General features: G+C 36.1%; 1 protein-coding gene across 1 annotated transcript in view; it reads left to right on the top strand.

Moving 5' to 3' along the window:
• The window catches only part of LPCAT1 (lysophosphatidylcholine acyltransferase 1), a 54,861-nt gene that overhangs the window by 10,660 nt on the left and 22,270 nt on the right, over positions 1-21,931 (top strand). Inside the window, exons 4-9 of the mRNA XM_068671216.1 lie at positions 2,241-2,353; positions 3,908-3,968; positions 6,433-6,491; positions 11,844-11,878; positions 14,382-14,436; positions 18,166-18,248. Coding sequence (XP_068527317.1) covers positions 2,241-2,353; positions 3,908-3,968; positions 6,433-6,491; positions 11,844-11,878; positions 14,382-14,436; positions 18,166-18,248 — 406 coding nt within the window. The remainder of the gene's footprint in view (positions 1-2,240; positions 2,354-3,907; positions 3,969-6,432; positions 6,492-11,843; positions 11,879-14,381; positions 14,437-18,165; positions 18,249-21,931) is intronic.

Here is a 21,931-nt window from a genome sequence, read left to right as displayed (position 1 = left end):
CGTAAAAGATACCAGATTACTTCCGTATCAAGTTCTGCAACTTAATCGTCCAGTTCTCTATCCCAACACAAGAAAGAGCACCATTGTACAGCCATGGCTCTTCAGTGAGAATCTCACTTTTAGATACTGCTGAGATTCATTGAAACAGTCCTTAAACACTTTTTCACCTTACAGCATTTTTTTTTGTTTTCTTTTGTTTTTTTTCGGTTTTCTTCAAAAATGTTGCAGATTTCTTCTCTCTATGTTATAAACCAGCATCTTACAACACCATTAAGGTCAACAGCTCGAGTGCCAACAGCCCACTTTTTGTTGGCGTTGTAGCCTGCCTGGAGGGCACGAATGAACTCCCATGTTCTTCAGAGTATTTTGAATTTATTGTTGAGCTTATCTATTTCATAGACGTCTTCCTATATTTTGGTATCTTTCTCATAGTAAAGTAAAACCTGCTTGCTTAATTTCTTCTGTTTTAAAGAAGTCCTGTAACGAGAAGTCAATTTGTATAAGAGCCTTGGAGCTCTGAAATTTTCCTTTTCGTTCCACGGTCTGAATTCCATCATCTGGGCTTAACGCAAAAGAAGTTTTTAGGGGAAAAGCTGAGGATGATTGAGGTTTTTCTGTTATGATTGGTGTGTTTTTGTTTTTTCAATAGTAAGAGAAACTCATGACTACCATCAATAAGAAAGAGTTGTGAAATTCAGTATGGTTTTCTTTGCTTTTTTCTTGGCTTGTTCTGTGTTTTTTTTTTTCTTCTTTTTTTTGGGGGGGTGTTTTGTTTTTTTTTATTTTTTTTTAACCTTCCCACAACAGTAGCCCCAGCTGGCCTACGATGGCCTTCGATGCTCCCCTAGTCAGCACCGTTCTGTGGATATTGGTCAAGAGCAGGCACGTAGGAAAAAATGCAAACGTGTTTTCTGGTAACTTGTATCTAATAAACTGTCTCCTAAGCTTCTGCAGCTTGTGGGATAAAAGCAATTTCAGAGGCTGGTCAGATGTCTGGGAATTTGCTGCAAGGTGCGATGGGTTAGTTTAACACAACCATAGGACAATTTTGGTGAGTGCTGGCTAAACTGCCAGTGGAACGCTAACTGAACCAGCAGCTTTTGCTGAGTACAGGACTGTTGTTCTTTATGCTGTGTTTTGTTTGTTGTTGTTGTTTGGTGTTGTTTTTTTTCTTCACACTTTAAGTACTGGCTGATCCATTAATGCAGCAAGTATATCCTTGACAAAAGAAGATTATACAACTAGTGTCAGGGAACTCATCTTACAGTAGTGGCAAATATGAAAACTGCGTTTTATTTGTGTGTTTTAGCCAACTAGAATAGCTAATGATTTAGTGACTTAAACCTCTAAGTAAGACTACAAGGTGAGGAGGTGATAAGTTATTTAAGGACAGCATGCTGAGGTTAAAACATAGTGGTATATTTGCAGATGCTTCTCTTGTAATGCTCTTTGACATTGCAGATTTGTATATACATGGGGTTTTTGTTTGTTTTAAAAAGAGAGGGCTTCAGTATCCTTGATAGACATGCATGGGTAGGGTATTGTGGATTGATTTCTGACTCCTGCTAATTCAGATTTTGTGTCTTCCTGTGTATAAAAAGTTTTCCCACTGAGCCAGGAAAAGAATGCCTGAGATCTGAATCATCTAGTATGAGAAACAGGCAAACAGGTGACAGCTTAGAAAATAAGCATGCATTTTCTTTTGATTGTGCTGATTTCCCCAGAAAAGATAACATAAAGCACGTATGCAATATCTTTGATAGAGTGCCATCAGTGAAGCTGAGCTGCCGTAGGAAATAAAGACAATGGCAGTTCAAGCCATAGGGTATGTTTTTGCTTGCCTAGGGAGGCTCCTGCTGCTTTTAGGGGTGGGATGGGGGGAGTCCTGTAGGTTTTGTAGGAGGAGGAAACTGGCTGTAGTCAGCCACAGCTGCTTTGTTACAGAAAACTATGCATAATATGCACAATTGTGTTTTAAATTGTGATTTATGTATAATGGTCTATTAAAGATTGAACAAGTGCCAAAATTGTGAAAATGGTTTCCCTCGCAGGAATTCAAGAAAGTATTTGAATAAAACTCCAGTAATTCAGCTGAGAGTTTAAGTTTGTGGTAAATATAATAAAGTAGTTATATACATTTACCAGTATTTGTCCAGAGGACTGCAGGGGTGGAAGTGGATCTCTTTCAAACAAAGCAGAAAAAAATGCAGTTTTGCTTGTTTGTTTTCCTTCCTCTTTAGCTCTTATCAAATACATCCGACCAGTATTTGTGTCTCGGTCAGACCAGGATTCTCGCAGGAAAACTGTTGAAGAGATAAAGAGACGTGCTCAATCTGATGGTAAATGGCCACAGGTACTGTATGCTCCTACTGGGTGTCAGATGGTATTTGGCATTTTGAGGCTTCAGATAGGCAGTTTTCTTCATTTCCTTGCAGGATGCTTTAGGTAGTTTGTGGGGGGTAAGGTTCTCCCTTCTTTTTGGAAGATTGAACATAAGATCCTAATCTATACCCAAAAAAAAAAGTAACCTAGCTTTTCATTGCAGTGTATTTTCAAGGGGAGACTGGATAAGTTCCTGGGAAGAGAGGTTTTAAGTGATATTGAGTGGACAAAACCGCGTCAGGTTTAGGAAGACCTCTAAGAAAATCATTAGGTGCTCAGTAGAATACCTGGGGAGTATTGTGTGTTCCTGCCCTTCTCAGTATTCTGGCATACTGTCACTGCTGGAGATAATCCAAGCAATTCAAATGTTCTAGTAACTGGAGTATGTCTCTGTTGGGCCACATCGTGAAAACAGTTCTGTAAGCGTGTTTCGGGGTTTTTTCTTCACTTAAAATGTGACTGCTTATAATGTGCGTTGGAAGAGAGGAATGAGAAGGGAGGGATGAATGCCTAAGGTCTATGTTTTATAAAAGCATGTAATTTCTCTCAAAATTTGAAGCACTTTTTTCTTGTGATATTTTTTTTTAGAGTAAGATAAAAAGTATTACTTTTTTTTTAATGGCATTGTTACTACTACAGTGGTTATGTCCACATGTTGGACTACTGAAACATTTTGAACAATACAAGAAAGGCGATACAGAGCTTTCACATCATGACTTTTACCAATAGATTTCAAAGCACTTAAAAACAAATAAATATTCATATTTATAGATGACGAAATTGAATTACAGAGCTGAAATGATTTCTAGAATATCTAACAAACTTGTACAAAAGTAGGCAATAAAACCAGTAATGATCATTTTGGCCATTGCCCTGTCTTCTTATTTACTTTCCTTTTTTACTTCCTTTAAATGCCTAGTTCTGTAACGCAGCAAAGTTTCAGCAGTTCATGGCTTTTTGCCAAGATTTTTTGTGCATTTTTTTCAGTCTAATCTCTTCCTCTGAATTTGGTTCAACTTGAGCATTTTTCTCCTTGTTAGAATTCCGTTTAGATATTTTCAGCCTCTGTCATTCTCGTATCTGTGTGCAAGCCCAGTAATAAATGCAGAAAGAAGATATCAATCTTTCTTTTCTTAGCCTGTAAGCAGGTAGACTGGGAGCATGAATTTAGTTTTGGTGCAGAACTGAGTACAATATTTTTACAGGCACTAAAGACTTTTGTGAAAATTCTTTCAAACTCGTGAGGTTTTCCTAGTCCCTGTTAATGTTCTGATAGAATCATGTTGTTATTAGAGGTCAAGAAAGAGGCAAATTAACAGTTTTAAAAAAAAAAACAAAAAAAAACAACTCCTCAATGAAGAGGTCAAGCAGAGTTCTGTCTTAATAGTCAAAAAAGTTTTTCTTTTATCAGGGAAAAGTAGTTCTGCTTTTTTTTTTTTTACTGTAATTGGTTAACATTATATTTTAAAAGATTTTATAAATACACATTCAAATATTTCTTAACTTTTTTTTTTTTTACTTGAAGATAATGATATTCCCAGAAGGCACTTGCACAAACCGATCCTGTCTAATTACATTCAAGCCTGGTAGGTATGATGCTTACTTCTCTGTTCTCTACAGACTGTTCTTGTTTCTTCAATTTCTGAAATACCACTTGCATTGTAATTTGTTTGCTGCTGCAGAAATAGAATTAAATCTTGCAGTAGGGTGGGATTGAAATAGAAATTTCTTGAACTGCAATTCTTTTGTAGCATTGTAGTTCCACTGTTATGTAAAACATTGATTTGAATAATTAGATTTATTTTCTTCTGAAATTCGTGAGAGCTGAAGAAGGTTTCTTACTGGGTATTTGTTTGTGGTTGTCTTTTTTTAATGCATCCTCCATTTCCTCTTTTGGGTCTGTCTTGTAGTGTTTCAATATGCTATAAAGGTATCAGCTTGTATCCATTTCAGACTGGTGCTGCATTTGCTGCTGTGTAGTGTTTGGTTGATTCCTGACTTCTTGAACTTTCCTGTTGAGTTGCATTCTGGTGAAAATAACACAAGAATCTTGCCAGTATAACACTGTTACAAGGGCTCTTTTTTTTTTTTTTTATCTCGAGATTTGTTATCAAATGTCTGCATTCTAGGCTGTTCTCTGTTAGTAGCACCCTGTTAGCTTATCAAATTAGTAGAGCACCTAACACTGAACATTGTTGCAGATGTGCATTGTGGTTATAATGGGATTGTCAACACTGCGGTGAACGAGCAATGGGTAATAAAAACTTGCCTTCCTGGTGTAGGTACAAAGATGAGAATGAGCAGGCTGCGGTGAACAAGGCCTTTGTGATATATGTGTTTTGTTTGTTTTTTTTGTTTGTTTTTTGACTCTTCCTAGGCTTCTGCCTAGCTCACAGTGTTCTGTTCTTACTGAGTGTCTCATTTTATGTTGCTCACAACTTACATATCCCTACTGGAATATCATGCAGTGAGTCAGCATTGTGGTTCCTTGTACTAATTCATTTGGCTGAAGGAAATACTGAGCAAACATTCAAAAAGCTCTTTCTTTACCCTTCTTAACGCTTACCTTGTAGATGAATGAGTGGTGGTTAGAACATCTGCTTCTTTCGCGCTCTATTCCTTCCCTCTCCTCCTTCCCCAAAGCCTGGCCACGCTTTGAAAACCCATCCAAATTCTTCTTTAAAACCCTGTTTTCCTTCTCTCCCTCTGTTCCATAGGCATTCCAGCCACCAGATGCCATATACTTTCTGCCTCCAATTCCCACTATCTTCCTCTCCTCTGGTCTAGTACATGCTGCTGTCTACCTCTTGACTATCTCACTTTTCCTGCTGCAACTTCATTCTGTATCCGTCCAGCCTCCCAGAATTCCTTTGCCTCAAGATACCTCACTTTGATATCAAGTAACTTTAGGTCTCTGAGTAACTGCTTTCAGGATGCCTTTCCCAGTTCTGCTTTTATGGCCTACATTCCTTGTTCTTATTATGCAGTTTTTTGTTTGTGGTCATGCAAGCTAATCACATGGGCAAACTATGTAGCTTTGTTTAAATAGTAACGTTGTCATCTACCACTCAGATTTTGTCATCTTTGAAAGTTGCTTAGGCTGCTGTTCTTGGAGACATAATAGAAAGTCCTACTGGGCCAAGAACCACATCTCTGCAAGGCCCCGTTCAAACAACCTTCATTAAAGATGTTTATACACCACTAGCAGTTTTTCTTTTTACGTCTATGTAATTATTCATTTTGTAAAATAAACATAATGTTAAGCATACAGTATACTTTCATCATTTGGTTCTTAATTTTAATTGGAATATTCAGCAGTATTTAGTAAATTACCATACAAAACTTAGTTTAAGTAAAGTTTTCTTTTCAAACCAAATGTTTTCACAAAAAAAATGTTTAGAAGAATGTTGAATAAGATAATTATAAAGAAAATGATTAGCAAATGACACATAGATTTTGTGCCACTTATTAGAACCATAATTTTCACATAAAATGAAGTGACACTTCTGTGCACTAGTTCAGTATACTCCATTGTATTTTTCATAACTGACTAAAATCAAGCCCTTCTGAGGGGAATTAAGGTGGGGAAAAAAAAAGAAAATCGTTCTGTTACTTCAGAGATGATACATTTCCTCTAAACTAGTGTTGCTTAGCTAAATGTAGAGAGCTTCTTTTGCATAAGAAAGCTTAGATTCTTCATGGAAAAAATACTGTTGAGCATGAGGAATCTTTTGACTTAACTATCTTGCATGTTCTATTAATTTTTGTAATAATTTATCAAGTTGAATTTGGTACTGGGCTCTGAGATGTGTGCATGACAGTTTATGTAAAGCATAATTTAGAAAATACAAGTAAGCATTCATAATCTTACCTTCTGAAAAGGTCACTCTCCTTTTTTTTTTTTAATCACTTTTGAGGCTACTTCTGGGTCTTTTTTCTCTATCAACTAATCCTTATACGTTATCAGACCATTAATCATAAAATCTTTTGCTGCAATAAATTCTGTACCAAAATGTGCTATAAGGTAATGATGTGTCTTGTGCCTTCTAGGAGCATTTATTCCTGGAGTTCCTGTACAGCCAGTGGTTTTACGTTACCCAAACAAACTGGTAAGTTCAGCTTGCAATGTAATTGAAAACGTGGGGTATTTTCCTCTAAATTCATTGGTACTTCTGTAACCTTGTAGGTTAGATAATTAAGCTTAGAAATTTGGAAAGTACTAATAAATGCTTATTTGCTGAACGTGCATTCCTAAAGCTTCTAGCAGTATAAATAGACTTAATAAAAGCAGAAGCATTTAAATTTTGAGTTAAGTTACTCCATTAAAACAGTGCTCTGAAAGTTATTCAGGTTGTTGTGAGAAGTGCTGTGCATGTGACAAGACATAAAGGTCCTAGACAGAAACTGACACTTGTTCTGAGGCACTGCCCATTATTGCACTGTGTGCTGGGGAGTTTTCTTCATTTATTGCTGGAAGGTACATCTGCGCCTGCTGAGTGTGAGGATGCTAGTCACGCATTAACACAGCTAGCTAAATGATAATAGAAAAATGTGTTGGGGATCTTGGCACCTTCATAAGGTGTCTCATTGTCCATATTTCACATTCACTTTGCACTTGGGTCACTAGCTAGTTTGAAATAGTCCTTCAGTATACACCAGATTAAGGTAAAACACAGTGTTTCTTTACAATATCTAAAGACAACAGTTGTCACAAATGGTTGCAAAGGTCTAGGTAAATGAAGATGAAACTCACCTGATCTACCTCAAGATAATGAAGGATTGTGTTTTACTTCAGCTTTCTTATTGTGGATATTTTCTTGTCCTATTGCAGCAAGAATCCTGTCTTTCTGCATTCCTCAGTTAATTAGATGCTTCCCAGTCAACCTTACTAGCTTTTATAATTGAACTTCTTTTTTTTGAGCCCTCTGGGGCTATTTTCAGGTCCAGTCTGTCCCCTTATTAAAATGGACATTATGTAGGGGAAGGTGGGAGGAGTGTCAGAAGTAAAACAAGGACTACCTTGCCTCTTTGATGTGCGTCACATCAGGTCTCGTGTCATCTCTCCTTGACTAGCCCATTAACAACCCCTTGAACTAAGGATGGATTTCATTTCCTGAGTGCTTATGTTTTAAAGTTTTGTGTTTTTTTTTTTTCCATCCATTGAACTTTCCATCAATTTATAGGTTGATATCAAACATGCTTGATTTAAAAAATAAATAAATAACTTTTTTTAGGTCCTTTATTTAACTTGCATAGACCAGCACTTGCTTTTGACTGAGAACAGGCATGATAGCCATAACTCAGTTATCTTTGGGGATGCTGTGACAAGTGTAGCAGTTGCTATGCTCATGTAGAATTAAGAGCATTGTAATGCTTCTGATTACATAACTATTTCCAAGAAAAAGTGGAGTAGCTTTTAAAACCTTTATTGCACTGCCAGTTTTTTATAATGCATATTTATAAAACTATAATATGAAAATATCAAACCATATATTTTTATATTTTATATATATTTTTAATAAGGCTACCGAACTTTAATCTGCAAATATCTTAAAATATGTAGTACATAATATGCAGTGTTCGTAAGCTAATATAAATGTTTCTAATACTGTATGAAGAGACTGAGGCTCACATTGATTTATCTTCAATGTAAGAAATTTTTGAGCTTTTATTTTTTTTTTTATTATTACATGTTTTAAACCTGTAAATATCTATGTAGATATCCAACAGGCCTGAATCTGTGTGTGTTACTTTACTTGTTCCTACTGCTTTTAATTACTGTAAAATACTGCTAGGTTTCAGTGCCTTGCTGAGTAATTTAACCTCCAAACTTTCATTAAACGTTGAGTGGGGGGAGGAGAATAATTGCTATTGCTGCTTAAGTTTATATTAGTTTGGGATCAGAGAAGAGTTGTATCGAAGTTGGAATGAGGAGAGGAAGGAGGAATACAATATGGTGGTATATGAAGGTGAGATTTTGATTAGGCTGCAGTTAAGAGTTAAGTAGCAAGAAAGAATGGAGTAGGGAGATAATGGTTTTCATAGGGTAGGACTACATTTCTGGAAAACTTTAATTGTTTCTGGTTTCTTCTCTGTCTACTTGCTTGACCACTGCATATTATAATTTGGGGTTTACAGAAGAATTTAAGTTCTTTCCTTAGCCAGCAAAGGCAAGTCAGGCATTGTGTTCGGTCACTCCACTGCTTTTAGCCTGAGCCCAGCCATGGTGCTCTGCCTTCGGAGCTCCGACTTCTGAAAAAGGGATCAGACTTCAGTGCTCCTGACCATTCAGGGAGGACTTGGGAGGTTAGAGCCTGGGGTGAATATAGCAGGCGTGTGCACTCTTCCTTACTTATTTCCTACACGTTCAAGAACTATGTGAACTACTACCGTTCTGCAAGGGAATGAAACATATCAAAAACTGATATAAATTCAGTTCTCCTCTAGCAAATAGATCTGTTTCTGGTTAACATCACTTCTTTTCCAGTCAGTGTTGCCCCAAATACCTTTCTTCTTAGGGCTTGTCACTATTCTGCAGTAAATTATGCCTCTGGTCCTGTGTCAATGTTTCTTTAGGAATAATATGTGACTCTGTTGCTCTTCATGATGCATGATCAGAAAGAAATTAAAAACCTTAAAATGTTGTTTAGACCTGAAATTCAAAATTTGCTTTTGTTCTCCCAGTTTGTCTGGTAGTACTTCACATGTAGGATGTTAGACAGCTGTTGATTATATTCCATTTAAAGGAAACACTGATGCACAATCCACAGGTCCTAAAGCAATTGTTTTACAATTCATTTTTATGTTAATTCCCTTCATTGTGCATATAGCTCTTCCTTTATTTGAATTTTCTAGCAGAGTGCTGGTAACTATGGAAGGCTATATACCTCTCTAAATATTACAGATCTATTTTAACCATATTTTGATGTCCAAGTGTCTTCTGAAATTAGCTGTGTTGTTTGTTGTGAGGTTTGGCAGCATCTCTTCTTCAGTGTTACTGTGTCAGAGCTGAGTGGTTGTGTTTTTACATGCTTGCTCTCCTTCTGCTACAATGTTTGCTCTTACGTTTATAGCTTGGTATGGTTCTCAGCATCTCCCTATGTCAAATAAAATTATGTGAAGGATGGACTTCCATGCCATACAAAGGACCCATTAATAGATATAAAAGTTTCAAAGAGTTCCTGCAGTGTTAGCAGAGTGTGTGCTGTCTGTGAGCATACGCTGGTAGCTGTGAAGTATCTTAACCCAGGTATGGCAAACATCTCTTCCTGTCTTCTGCTTGCTAACATATATTTTTATGATGAAAAGAGCGAGAGCCTATTACTAAATAGTTCTCTCTCCTGAAGGACGCAATCTTCTTCTGCACTCCGTGGCATTTACTCCTTATCCCTTTTGCATCCAAATGTTCTCAATGAGAAAAAAGCCTGCATGTCTACTGTGACATTCGTATTGGGAATTTCTCACCAGATTGTTGATAGATATGGTACGTATTTGAGTTTATCGAGGGCTGACTTCTGAAAATATCTACTCTCTTTCAGTGATCCTTTGCCTAGCCAAAGGCAGGGGAATTGGCTTTTTCTTTGTCTCCTGCACTGTTGTAATTTAGGGAGATGAGTAAGATACATGTAGTACTTTGGTGCTCTATTATGGCAAATCTAGTCCCTGGTAAGAGATAACATCAGCCATCTACTCTTCAACAGTCAGGGCTTATAAATGAAAGCTCTTTATGGGAAAAACAAAGCCCCTCATGAGTTTACTTGTAGTATTACCAGAGACATCAAAATTGCCATAAGAATTTTATTTCATGGCAGAACTAGAGACCAAGTTCTATAAGATTGCTAGGTGGAGAAGTCTACATTCGTGCACCCATGTTGATTGCTGGAAATTGAATACGTTTTAATGATATTTTGTTTGGTTTTAAGATAACTGTTGAAAGTCAAAATTTAAATTCTTAGCAGTCCTTCATGGTGTATTGACCTTATTTCAGGCTGTTGATCTATCACAATAATCGTATTTTTCACTTTTCATGCCTGCGCTGCCTTCTTTCAGTTTTCCTTGAGTCACGTTTTTTAAGTTGTAATTAAAATGAGTTTAACTTGATTTTTTTCAAGATCATGGCATGTGATCGATCACCTAAACTCTTTAAAAAGATTTTCTGTGGTAGCATAGAACGAACCTAGAATTTTTTCAGTAGGCTAACAGAAATCTTTCCAATGTTTTAGAAATGTGAATTTCTTGAGTCCTGTTGGCTTTGTAGTAATGACTTGTGCATGATTTTTCCAGTTAAACAAAAACAAACAAACAAACCTGGAACTCATTTTCAGGTTTTTGCATTCTTGCTCCTACATGTAAATTAAGTCTCCAAGTATTGCAATTTTTTCCTACACTATTTCTTAATCTTACAGTTTAAAAATCTTGTGACCTTTGTCATCTTCCTTCTTGTGATCTGTTATATACTCCATTCAAGGTCTCTGTTCTCTTTTGGCTAGTTGCATCTTGTTTACTTCTTTAACTGCTACTTCCCCTCTGTTAATGTTTTACACACAATTCCTTTTTTTTGTTTGTTTGTTTTTTTGGCAGTTCATAAAGGCATCATCTCCATCTCTTTCAAGACCCTTTTACTGCAATAAAAAATTGGCTAGAATTAAGGGATGGTTGACGGTAATTTGAGTAGTAGAAGGGAGGTTAAAACTCCTGCTAGGCATCACTTTCTGAGCAGGATTATAACTGTGGATTCCAAGAAATGTTCCTATGTGGCTTTGGGATTTGGAGTTGTAAACTTTTTCGTGTCAGCCATCTAAAAGTGTTGCTGGTCTTCCCTGAGAGCAGCTCGGTGGGTTTAGATGTCTTGTACCGTTTGATTTTTGGATCAGGCAGATGGATGGATGCCATCCGTGAGGGGGAAAAAAGGCAAGTGGAAAAATCCTGTTTGAGGTAAAACATGTGGTCTTCCTGGTCCTACTAATTCTTTTCAGTTGGGAGGGTTCCCGTTAAGTCATCTCTACAGGTCTCAGACACTCGAGAATTGTTGCAGAGCTCATATCTATAGCTGGGAGGTACAGCTACGGTGTGGGGATACTTGAGGGACATCCTGTCCAGCAGGGTGGGTCAGGAAAATGCACATGGACTGAGAATCTTAAGGAACATCAGCTTGTGGTTTAAAATATTATATGTATATTTTTTCCAAGATTAACAGCTTTTTAAGAATTCCCTGAATCTTTACATGTCTTATAAATACAGATATAGATATTCCACATTTATGAGCTGAATTGGTGGGTGTTTCCTAGCTTCATAAGAGTTTGATTCCTGCTATCTTTGGTTTACTCATGTTGGGACTAAGAACTTGTGGAAATTGAATTTTCCATGAAAACCTATTAGCCATATGTCATCAGTTATGCTATCTATAATTTAACAGAAGTTTAAAGTGCAATAAATAAAACTGTTATGCTTCCTTTCCAAAGGATACAATCACATGGACATGGCAAGGCCCAGGAGCGTAAGTGGTTTATATTTTATTGCTTGCATCATAATTGCTTTCCTTAATTAGCTTCTATTTACATGATTTGTAGAAGTATGTAGTCAAGCAGTAATTGCTGGCTATTGCATTGTGCTGTGGGTTTTAGTCTTTTATGCATTATTCCCTAACTATGATAATGTTCAGTTAGAGGAATCCAGCTATAAACAGTGTATTTCTGATACTATGTTTTTGATGGCTTGCTGGATGAATTTTATTTCTTTTCTTCTTCCTCTGAGCCTGAAGTAAAACGAGATGCTTCTGTTCTACATATTTTATTGCCTGCAAGTTGATTTGGAGTGTCTGTATGGCTACTGTTTGAAATTGGTCTAGTCCCATGGAGACAGTCATCCCACCTAGGAAATTTGAAAATATCATTTCCATTGTCTTGCCTGATTGTAACTTTGACTCATTTTAAAACCCTATGTTATTCTAGAGGTTCCTTAGCAAATTAATGTCATGTAAAATACAAAATGGAGGAGTTTGGGTTTGTTTGTTTGTTTTTTAATTTTTTTTTTCCTATGCTGTTTCAACATTGGAGTCAGTTTAGAAGTTCTAAAACGTTTAAATGAAGATCAAAACCAGAAATTTTCAATCCTAGGTGAAGGGCAGTTGGATTTCATGGTTAATGGTTTGCTTCTCCCTTGGTAACTGCTGTTTTGAATGTCCCACCTGAGATCCTGTATTTTAGTAGGAATGAAGAAACCATTGTGATAAGACAGGGTTCAAGTAATTTAGGATTTTTTTCACCTGTAATTGGACTAAGAGCCAGATCTAATTAAAGACACAAATTTGGAGACTTGAGGAAATCACTGATCACTTTTTTAAACTTTGAATTAAAACTTGCAGCTTTAAGAACTTCCAGCTTTAGTGTCCTGTCAAAGGAGTCAGGAACATATAGGAGTTGGGGAGGAACTTGTAGATGGGTTACCTCAAAGCACTTAAATGTGTATAATGCAATACTCTCATTCAGAAGTGTTGACCCCTACGAACAAACTTAAGTCAAAAGAAAGCTGAATCAAATTCTGAAGTAGCATGTAATGTTATGCAAATTCACTTGGGGCATTTAAATTACGGTTTTACTTAATTGGGTTTAATTCTCATGAGTGGCCTAACAGGTATTTCTGATGTCTTAGCAGAAAATACTGTTAAGGTTGCTACATTCACTTTCTCAAACATCTGTTGTCCTATGTCATTTTATTTTGGTATCAGCCAGAACATAATCTGAAAACGTTGCTGTATCCAGGCATGTTCTGTTCACAGAAGATTGGCAGGGTATTCAAAGTTGGTGCGGCTCATAAAATAGATTGAAAACGTTTTTCATCGAAACTGAACACTTTCAGAAAGTAATGTTTTTACTAGTTTGCTATTCAGCTCAGATTAATTTGACTGCACCTTGAAAACAAAGACTTTGACAACAGCATACAACTTAAACTTTCTCTACCTCAGACTTGGAGTTAAATATGGCTTCTATCAACTATTTATTAGTGTTTTTAATTTAAGGTTAGTGTGTAAAAACAAGTTGGGGCAGATTTTTTTAAGGTATCTTTGAGGATTATAGGGTTGGAAGAAAAAAAGTTGTAAATTATTAGCTGTTTTTAACATTCTTGGAGTAGGATGTAGAAATCAGATCTTCACATTTACCATTAATGGTGTAAACATGAAGTCATAAGTTCTATTGTGGTGGTTGTACCTTTTCTTTGTTTTAATGTATTGGAAGTTAAATTGGAAAGGAGACAAAAAACGTGCTGCATCCCTGAATGAGTGTGTTGCAAATTAGTACTGCTTCTAGTAAGTGCACTTTATCTGCCTAAGAGGATTTTTATCTGCACTTCTAACATAATGATTGGCTGCTCTACGTACCCAAATACAGTATAAAGTGTGTCTACTAATGCTGCTCCCTAATTTAGGTTTACTAATTCGTATCCTGAATTTGAACACTACTGGAGTCCACTCAACCTTAGAAAGCAGTATAGCAGTATCTTGTGTCTTAGACTACTGAAACACATGTACTGCATTTCATTAACAGATTTCTGAAGTATAATTTGATTCTAAACAAAGGTAAAGATATAATCATAGTGGTTTTAATTAATCTTGTCAGTTCTGTTGAATACAGCATTTTCCTGAAACAGACTTGCAGTTTCTTTATGTTCTCTGCATACATGTACATCAGTCATGTTGTTGTATGTATGAGTAACTGTGTATGTTACTGTTTGTCTTTTTAATTTTGGGTGTCTTTTAAGATGCTGTATATATTATACATATATATATATATTCAGATAAAATGCTCCTGTCCCCCCTTACAGAACGTAATGTGTAGAAGTACTCTCAAAGACCTTTTCTGTTAAATTTGTATTTGAATATGATTGTATCTACATACCTGCAAGTAGGAATGCTACCTGAAGACTTTAGAGCATCATGTACTTACTGTTTCACTATGTTTAATTTTTTTCTTCATCCTTTTCCTTTTTTTTCTCCCTTTTAGGTTAGAAATTCTGTGGCTTACTTTGTGTCAGTTTCACAATTCCGTGGAAATTGAGGTCAGTAAAATAAAGTATATTCAGAGCAGCATCATATACAGTAGTATATGATCATATACAGCAGTATACATCATATTGTTCATAATTCTGCAGTAAAAGTTTGCAATCAAGCTCTGTTTACACTGTTTTGTTTTTTTTAAAAAAAAAAAAGTTTAAATACCACTTATTTTGGACAAGTATATCTGTATCTGAAAACGTAACCTAAAACTAAAAAAAAAAAAAATACAGTTTCCCACTTGGCTTATGACTTTCTTTTTTAAATTGAGTAGATATATTTCCAACTATAGAGTTAGCATTGTGAATAAAGCTCTTATCTTGTAATGCTGTGATTTGCTATTCTAGCAATCACAGTGAATTTAGTGAATGCTGATGTACAAAATAAGAACTATCTTTCTATCTTTTAAAGAATAAGAAACTGCTTACAGAGATTTTTACAATTTCTGCAGTGTTCTGAATGTGAAATCAGAAAACACAAAATTGGAGTTCATGTATATTCTTAACATTGTTTTGAGGAAAACATTGGTCTTAAGGCTGAAGGCTACTGAAGTGGAAATGTGAAAATGTATTTATCTTTAACTGATGGATCTGATGGCAGGGTAAATTAGTAGGAAGAACTATCGCTATTGTTATATACAACATATCCTAATCACAGTAATCGTTGCAATGTTCTGTGTTTTGTTTCTTCAATAAATATTTGGAAAACAATGAATGCACAGAATACTGGCCACTAAATAATTGTATCTCTTGCAGAAACTTGTGATTGCTGTTATCGCTTCAGCTGAAAGTTTTCAGTTATTAACGGCTTAAAAAAAAAATCTTATTTACAAAATAGTGGTCTGATCGTGGTGTCAAAAAGAAGAAAAGTAGATGTACTTTAACAACAAAAAAAAAGTTGCATATAAGATAATAGGAACTGCCAGCTTACAAAAGGGATGATAAAGTTATCTGAAAATGTTTTTACAGTAAACTACTCCCCGTTCTGTTTTGGTAACCCACAGCAGATAAGATCTTTTTCACAGGGGAGATATGTTTTACTTTAAAAGTATTCTACCAGGCTCCTGCTGTCCTGCTTATATAGTGTGTAACAACTGGATTCTTTCACTTTATATCTGTTTATAATACTTTGTTTTTCCCATGTTTGTCTTGTAACTTTTTTTCAAGTACTCTTAATGCTTGAAAAATTCCATTGCAGAGATCAGTCAGTATTCTCTACTTGTGTGAAAGACTTAAATTCAGATGAATATCTCAAAACTCGTATTTTGCCTTCTAGTAAGGTATATATGAGGTAGAAGGGCTGGGGAGTTACTGCCTCTTGCAAATATAAAACAAACCAGCTGATGAGCAAGCAAGATTTTTACTCTCTTGGAAACATGATTTTCTGCCCTAGGCAAGTAAAATGAGTCTTTTCACACAAGTGAACACTGCTGAGCTTTCTTGATTTTTGAGGCAGCAGCTGCTAGCAGTTGCTGAGTTTCTGTAGCTCACAGAGATCTTGCACGAGGACAAGTTATGGTCTTTGGTCGTCTTTAAGTAAATGAAACACCCTGTCCTAGAGCACGAGCTGGCAGAGCGTAGAGGAGCAGAGATTTTTTGCCAGGCTGTTTGCAAGGGTGAGGCAGCGTGCTTGAGAGCTACATATTGAATCTGGTCTTGTAAAGGAAGTGCTGCAGATTGAGGAATGTAGTGGAAGAAAGGGTGGTTCTGTGTTCACAGTCGTGGTTTTTCCCTGCTCTACAAAGTCAGTTGGCTTTTACTCCTGCCTTGTTCCATCAACACAGGGATACTGGTAAATAAAAGTCAACGTTGATAACAGAGTAAGAGCTGAAGATCCAGTTATTCAGGGAGGTGTACAGCCAGACAGTACAGTATTAGTATGGTTTTGATTAGATAATAGCTGGTAAGGTCTAACTGCCAAGCAATCAGAATCAGAGGTTTTCTGGTCTGGTTTTCTATGTATAAAATGAATGTCGTGGTGTACCATACATGTCATCCAGCATGTATATTGAAAAGCAAACATCAGTGTAGGTTTTATGATAGGTTGCTATAAAGATTGGGCTGTCCATTTTTTGCATACCAGAATGATTCCAAGCGTGCAATCAAGCTCTTAAAGAAAAAAAGGGTGTGTGATCATCAGCACATGCAGCTTGCTTTGGCTCATGTCAGTTTGTTTTGCTGGCCTGTCAGCATCAGTGTTCAAACATCCATCACCTCACAGTAGCTGAGAGTTTTGTTGGTTTTGCTTGTGATGCCAGAATGACGGCGCTGTTTCCATCTCATTAGGCACAGGTACATAGAACACCTCTGAAATTGCCTCATATTCAAACTTGTCCTGCATTTGGATGAATTACTTGATAGCAATTTGCAACTCAAGTAAAAGAAATATAATTGGGCTTGCAATTTGAAGGAACAATCTTTCTGTCTCTGTTAGCTTCATGTTCTTTGTCCTTTTATATATTATATCTTGCTGGACCAACATAATTACTTGTACACCTAGAAGAGAAGAATAGTGTGGTTTCAGTTACAGTGCTGAGTATAGGGAAACTAGGAAAACACAAAGTAAATTAATTTTTTTTCAATCTTTGAACGCTTCTAAGAAACAAACTTCTAATGATTTTAGATGACCCAGCATTTTGGGTTCTGCTGACCATACCATTATGTGATACTGAAAATGCTGCTAACTTCAGTTATTAAGAATTCTTTGCTTAAATGATAAAACAGATGTTTATTTCCCAATTCTTATTTTCTTTTTTTAAAGACCAGTATGAAATTCCTGGATCATAATTCCAGTTTTATACTACCCATAGGTAATTATATTAAATATAACTAAGCATATGACAGTTGTTTTCTGCTTCCGAAGCTTTCCACACAACTATAAACATTTTGATCAGTTAGTGTATAAATTTTCTCATGTCATTACACTACCAAAGGAATTATCTGTCTTGTACTGACATGGGGTGGGGAGGAGTCAGCGATTCCTTCTTACTCCTTATATCTGAAGAGTGAGTTAGTGGAAATGAGATGTTCTGAGGGTTTTTGTAGGTGAAACTGGGAATGATCTTGATGCCTACATCATAGTTTAATAAATTCTTAGTCATAGGTAAAAGCTCAAATGTCTTTGAATGTAGGCCATCTCATTCTGAAAGCTGCCTCTTCTATCTATCCAGCAGCTCTGGTTTAATTGTGTGGTCACTTCTGCATGCATTTAGAGTTTTTCTGTTAATTGAGTACTAATACCCGGTGCTCAATCTGAAGGAAAAATTTTTGAAAAATCTCCGACAACAGAAGGATGAAAATGCTTGACTGCTTAATGTACAAATTGAATGATTACAAAATACGAGGTGGGAACAGTAAATATCTAATGTCCTGAGAACTTTAATTCTCAATATTTAAGCTAATTTTCAACAAAGCTCGTGTAGCAGATGGTTTTCTTGGTTATCTCTGAAGAGCTGAACAAAAAAGAAGTATAATTTCAATGTCAGGGGCTCATGGAAGAAAATGCTAATACTTCCAAATGATTTAAAACTTCCTGTTCCCACTTAATGAAAAGAAGATAAAAATCTTTGGGTTCCATGAGGTAAGAAATGAATTTCTGGAAGTGTGATGAATTTTAAGCATTTGAGTTGTGCTTTTTTTTAAAGATGCACTGTATAAATCTTTCACCACGGTACTGCAATACAAGTTGCTTAAAACGTTAAATGTTCTTGGTATAATTCAGTTTTCTGTATGCAGTTTCTACCTGTGTATATTCCGTCAGAAGAAGAAAGAAGGAATCCAGTGTTATACGCCAATAACGTCAGACGTGTAATGGCAGAGTAAGTATGTTGTAATATGCAATAAAAACAGATGGATGATTTAATTTTACTATCAAAGAAATGTGTTAAATCAAGTCAGTGTTTTTGCCTGCTGGCAAAGCAGTTTGAAATCTTCCGTAGTGCATACAAAACTACATAGCACTCGCCTTCCTCAGTGAGGAAGGCAGGGAGGCACAAACACGGCAGGAACTGTAGGGGTTGCTTTTTTTTTTTTTTTTTTTAACACTTTTATATAACAATCCAATACTTTCACTGCTGTGGGTGTGAAAGTCCTCTGGGGAGGAAGGTACGGTTGAATCATATGAAAGCTAATGTAACTGAATTGTATGCTATTGAGGTTGCATTTTCAGCGATGACTTTTTAATGGAGTTAAGAATAGTTCCATGTATTCGTTGTTTACCCGTGGTTATTTCAAATAGTAAAGCATAGGAAAGCTGCTGCTGTTTTAGAAATAGAACACTGATGCAACACAAACAACTACTGATACACACTTCAGTTCATCCCCTGCAACAGACTGGGTTTGCAAGAAGACTTTTGTATTTTTGTTTTGCTTGAACTGACTTGCTGGCTTTGGAATTCCATGTTGGGTGGCGATATGAAAGGTAAATGCCCAGCATTTCAAGGAAGGCAAGGGTGAAAAAAGTCTTAAGGTATGTCAAGTAGACATGCACATCTGGCCACATAAAATAGCTGAACATTGAAGAGAGCAAGCTCAGGTTAACGAACTGTGGAAGTAGAGGTAGTATGAAGAAAAGAGGGGGGAAGAAAAATGCTTCCAGGTGAAGGCATGGGAAAAGCTGCTACATTCCTAGTTTATAAAAAACATGGTGCAGTTGCAATCTGCATCTCAAATTGAAATAACTTTTCTTCTCCTAGAAGTTGAATTGAAGTAGAGAGCTCGATGGAGACAAGTTGAAATAGTTCTGTAGAAAATCCTGTGAGTTACAGTTGCATCCAAGGTTTTTACATTGTATGCCTGTCTATTCTAAGAAACTGGAAAAATTGCAAGTTGTAGCAGAAATAATGAACTCTGTATATTCCCCAGCTTCAGTGTTCTGAGCTGAAATCAAGGTCTTCTCGTATTAAAGAGTTAGCCCTATACGGCTTGTGATTTATCTTCTGAACTCAGGAGCCCCTTGAACTCTAATTTTATCTGGCCTTGGCTGATCCTACAACTGAACTTAACTCTGAACAAAAGTTGCTTCATCTTCCTTGCTTCTGAATTTTGTAATTCTAAAAGTCTGGATGTATGTATAAACATACGATTTTGGTTCGTTTTGCTTTTTCTGGAGGTGCGAAGGCTGGAAAACTGCCAACAGGTGAGCAAGAGAAGGTGCTTTGTCCTTCTCAAGCCTGTTGTGTCTGTGTTGACGATGCAGGCGTTAGCTGTGGTAGCAATTTTCCTGTACTGATAGCACTGAGTCTGGTTGAAATGCTGCCCCTTATGTAAGGGGGGCACACAGCTGTTTATTAAAAGAGCAGGTCATACTTTTTTGGTTGTTTTTTTGTTTTAGAATTTGTTCTGTCATAAGATTTTTGTTCCCCTTTCAAAAGGCTTCTTCTAGGGACCATTATTTAGGGGTTGGTATTTAAATCTGGCATTGGTCTGGAGATGCCAGTATGGCAGGCCGTTACCTACCATGGAGTTTGAATAGCCTGATCTTTCTTAGTCATCTTCCTTTTGAGGTATTTGAAAAGCTTCCAGCATTTATTTTTACAATTTATTGTTTCTTGCTTTGGCTTGCCAGCTTATGATTGTTTTAACTTGTCTGTCATCTTCTGTTTTCCTTGAAATTTTCTTAAGAAAAAAAAATCCTTCCAATTGCCACCTTTAATCTGTTGCTTAGTCATATTGGACTTTTTTTGTCCTAACAACTTTTTTTTATATTTTTTTATCCTGATCCCTAATATGATGTCTCATTCTGTACCACAAATGAACGTTTACCCTTTCAATTTCTTCTTTTAGCTTATTTTTAACTAGCTTCTCTTTTTCTGTGCCTTTTCCCTACACTTCTGCTGTAAGTTCCCATATTTCTGTTGCATGCTACACCTACTGTTGCCTTTAAGATCTAATTAAATTTTGTGTAATGTGCTTGACTGGACGTGACCTTAGTGATTACCACATTCCTTTAGGTAAGCCACTCTGGGTAGTACTCCTTGTGGGTTATATTGTATTCTTCCAGCCCTGGAATTCATCTGTTTACCTGCCTGATCTTTGACAGGGAAGTTTTTAACAAGATGATCTGGAGCACACACAGTACGAAAGTAGGGAATAGGAAGTAATCTAAACTGGCACAATAAACACTCCTTCTTTCTTCTTCCAAAGAAAATTAATTTAATGTTGTGTAATACTAGTGCCTCTTCTATACACCTGTATCTTTGTGGTTTAGTTGGCTGCTTCTTTTTGTTCCCTTCCCATTTGTTTTTGTTGGTTTTTTTTTTGTGCAAGGGTGAGGCCATTCATCCAGAAACACTACAGTGTATGTCCTGTTTATTCATAAGTAGCTTATAAATAATATCTAACAGACTTTGTACTTTTGAGCTTGAATATCAGTGAGATGTTTTTAATGAGTATATGACTTTCTTATCCTTACAAGAGAGAATCCCCTATCAGTAGCTTTGTTATTAAGTGCATATCTCACTACTATATTAGAATTGCTGAAGTTAAGCAGTGGATAAAAGATCTGGCTCGTGTACCTTACGCTGGCATTCAAAGGCCTTTTAAGAGGCTCTTAGGAAGAAGCTACTTAACAGAAACTAATTGGTTATTACATGAAACTACAATTACAGATCAAAATGGCTACAATAAGTGCAGCATTAGATGCAGAATCTTCATCACAGCCAAAATGACTGTGATATGTCTCAGGATTTTTTAACAGTCTTGCTATTGATGTATGTTAATTTAATAGACAAAAAAGGTGATTATTAATGAGGTAGAAAAACCTCCAGATGAAAGGAATGAAAGTTAGGAAATCCTGTGAGGACTTTATCAAACTAGAAAAGGCTGCACAGCAGAAATAGTGTTCTATATTACTACAAGTAAAATCGAGTATAATGGAAAATATGTCAGATGAGTAACTTGTATGAAACTGCTTTCTAAATTGCTTTTTACATTTGTACACTGAATTCTTCAAGGCTTCTTAAAAAACAGTCTTTCTCTAAACTTCAGTGCAGCAAATATAATGTAACTGCTTTATCAAGATTTCCTTGTGAGCTATCTTTGTTGCTATTTGTACCACACAGCGTCAAGTTTGGAAAAATAAAAATAAAAATGAATACTTAATTGTTTGGTGTGCGAACACTTAGGAGTATTTTTTTTCTTCCACCTATTGCATATGTTTAAATGTGTCATGTTTGCTTAGCGTTTACTTGTTATTTTAAGTTCTATCCATTCTTTATGGAGTACTCTTAAAAATATTGCCTGTTGTATAATTTTAATGTCTGAAGGTAACAGTTCTGTTCAGGTGATGATTGATTTATTAATGTTAATGCAATAACAGTATAAAAATTTCACATTAAAACTTGAAAAATACATAATTATGGATGAATAACTTGAAAATTATTTTTGTTACTTCTCTGAAAGTATTAAAGACTTTTTTTTTTTGCCTTGTTCTTTTACATTTTCATGTACTTATGAAGTCAGGATATATGTTCTGTAGTGGGTTCATAGTGTACAATACTTC

The sequence above is a fragment of the Anas acuta genome, chromosome 2, assembly GCF_963932015.1.
Source record: "Anas acuta chromosome 2, bAnaAcu1.1, whole genome shotgun sequence".
Lineage (NCBI taxonomy): Eukaryota > Metazoa > Chordata > Aves > Anseriformes > Anatidae > Anas > Anas acuta.
Note: the sequence above shows the minus strand (reverse complement) of the source record. Positions and strands in the feature narration are given on the sequence as shown.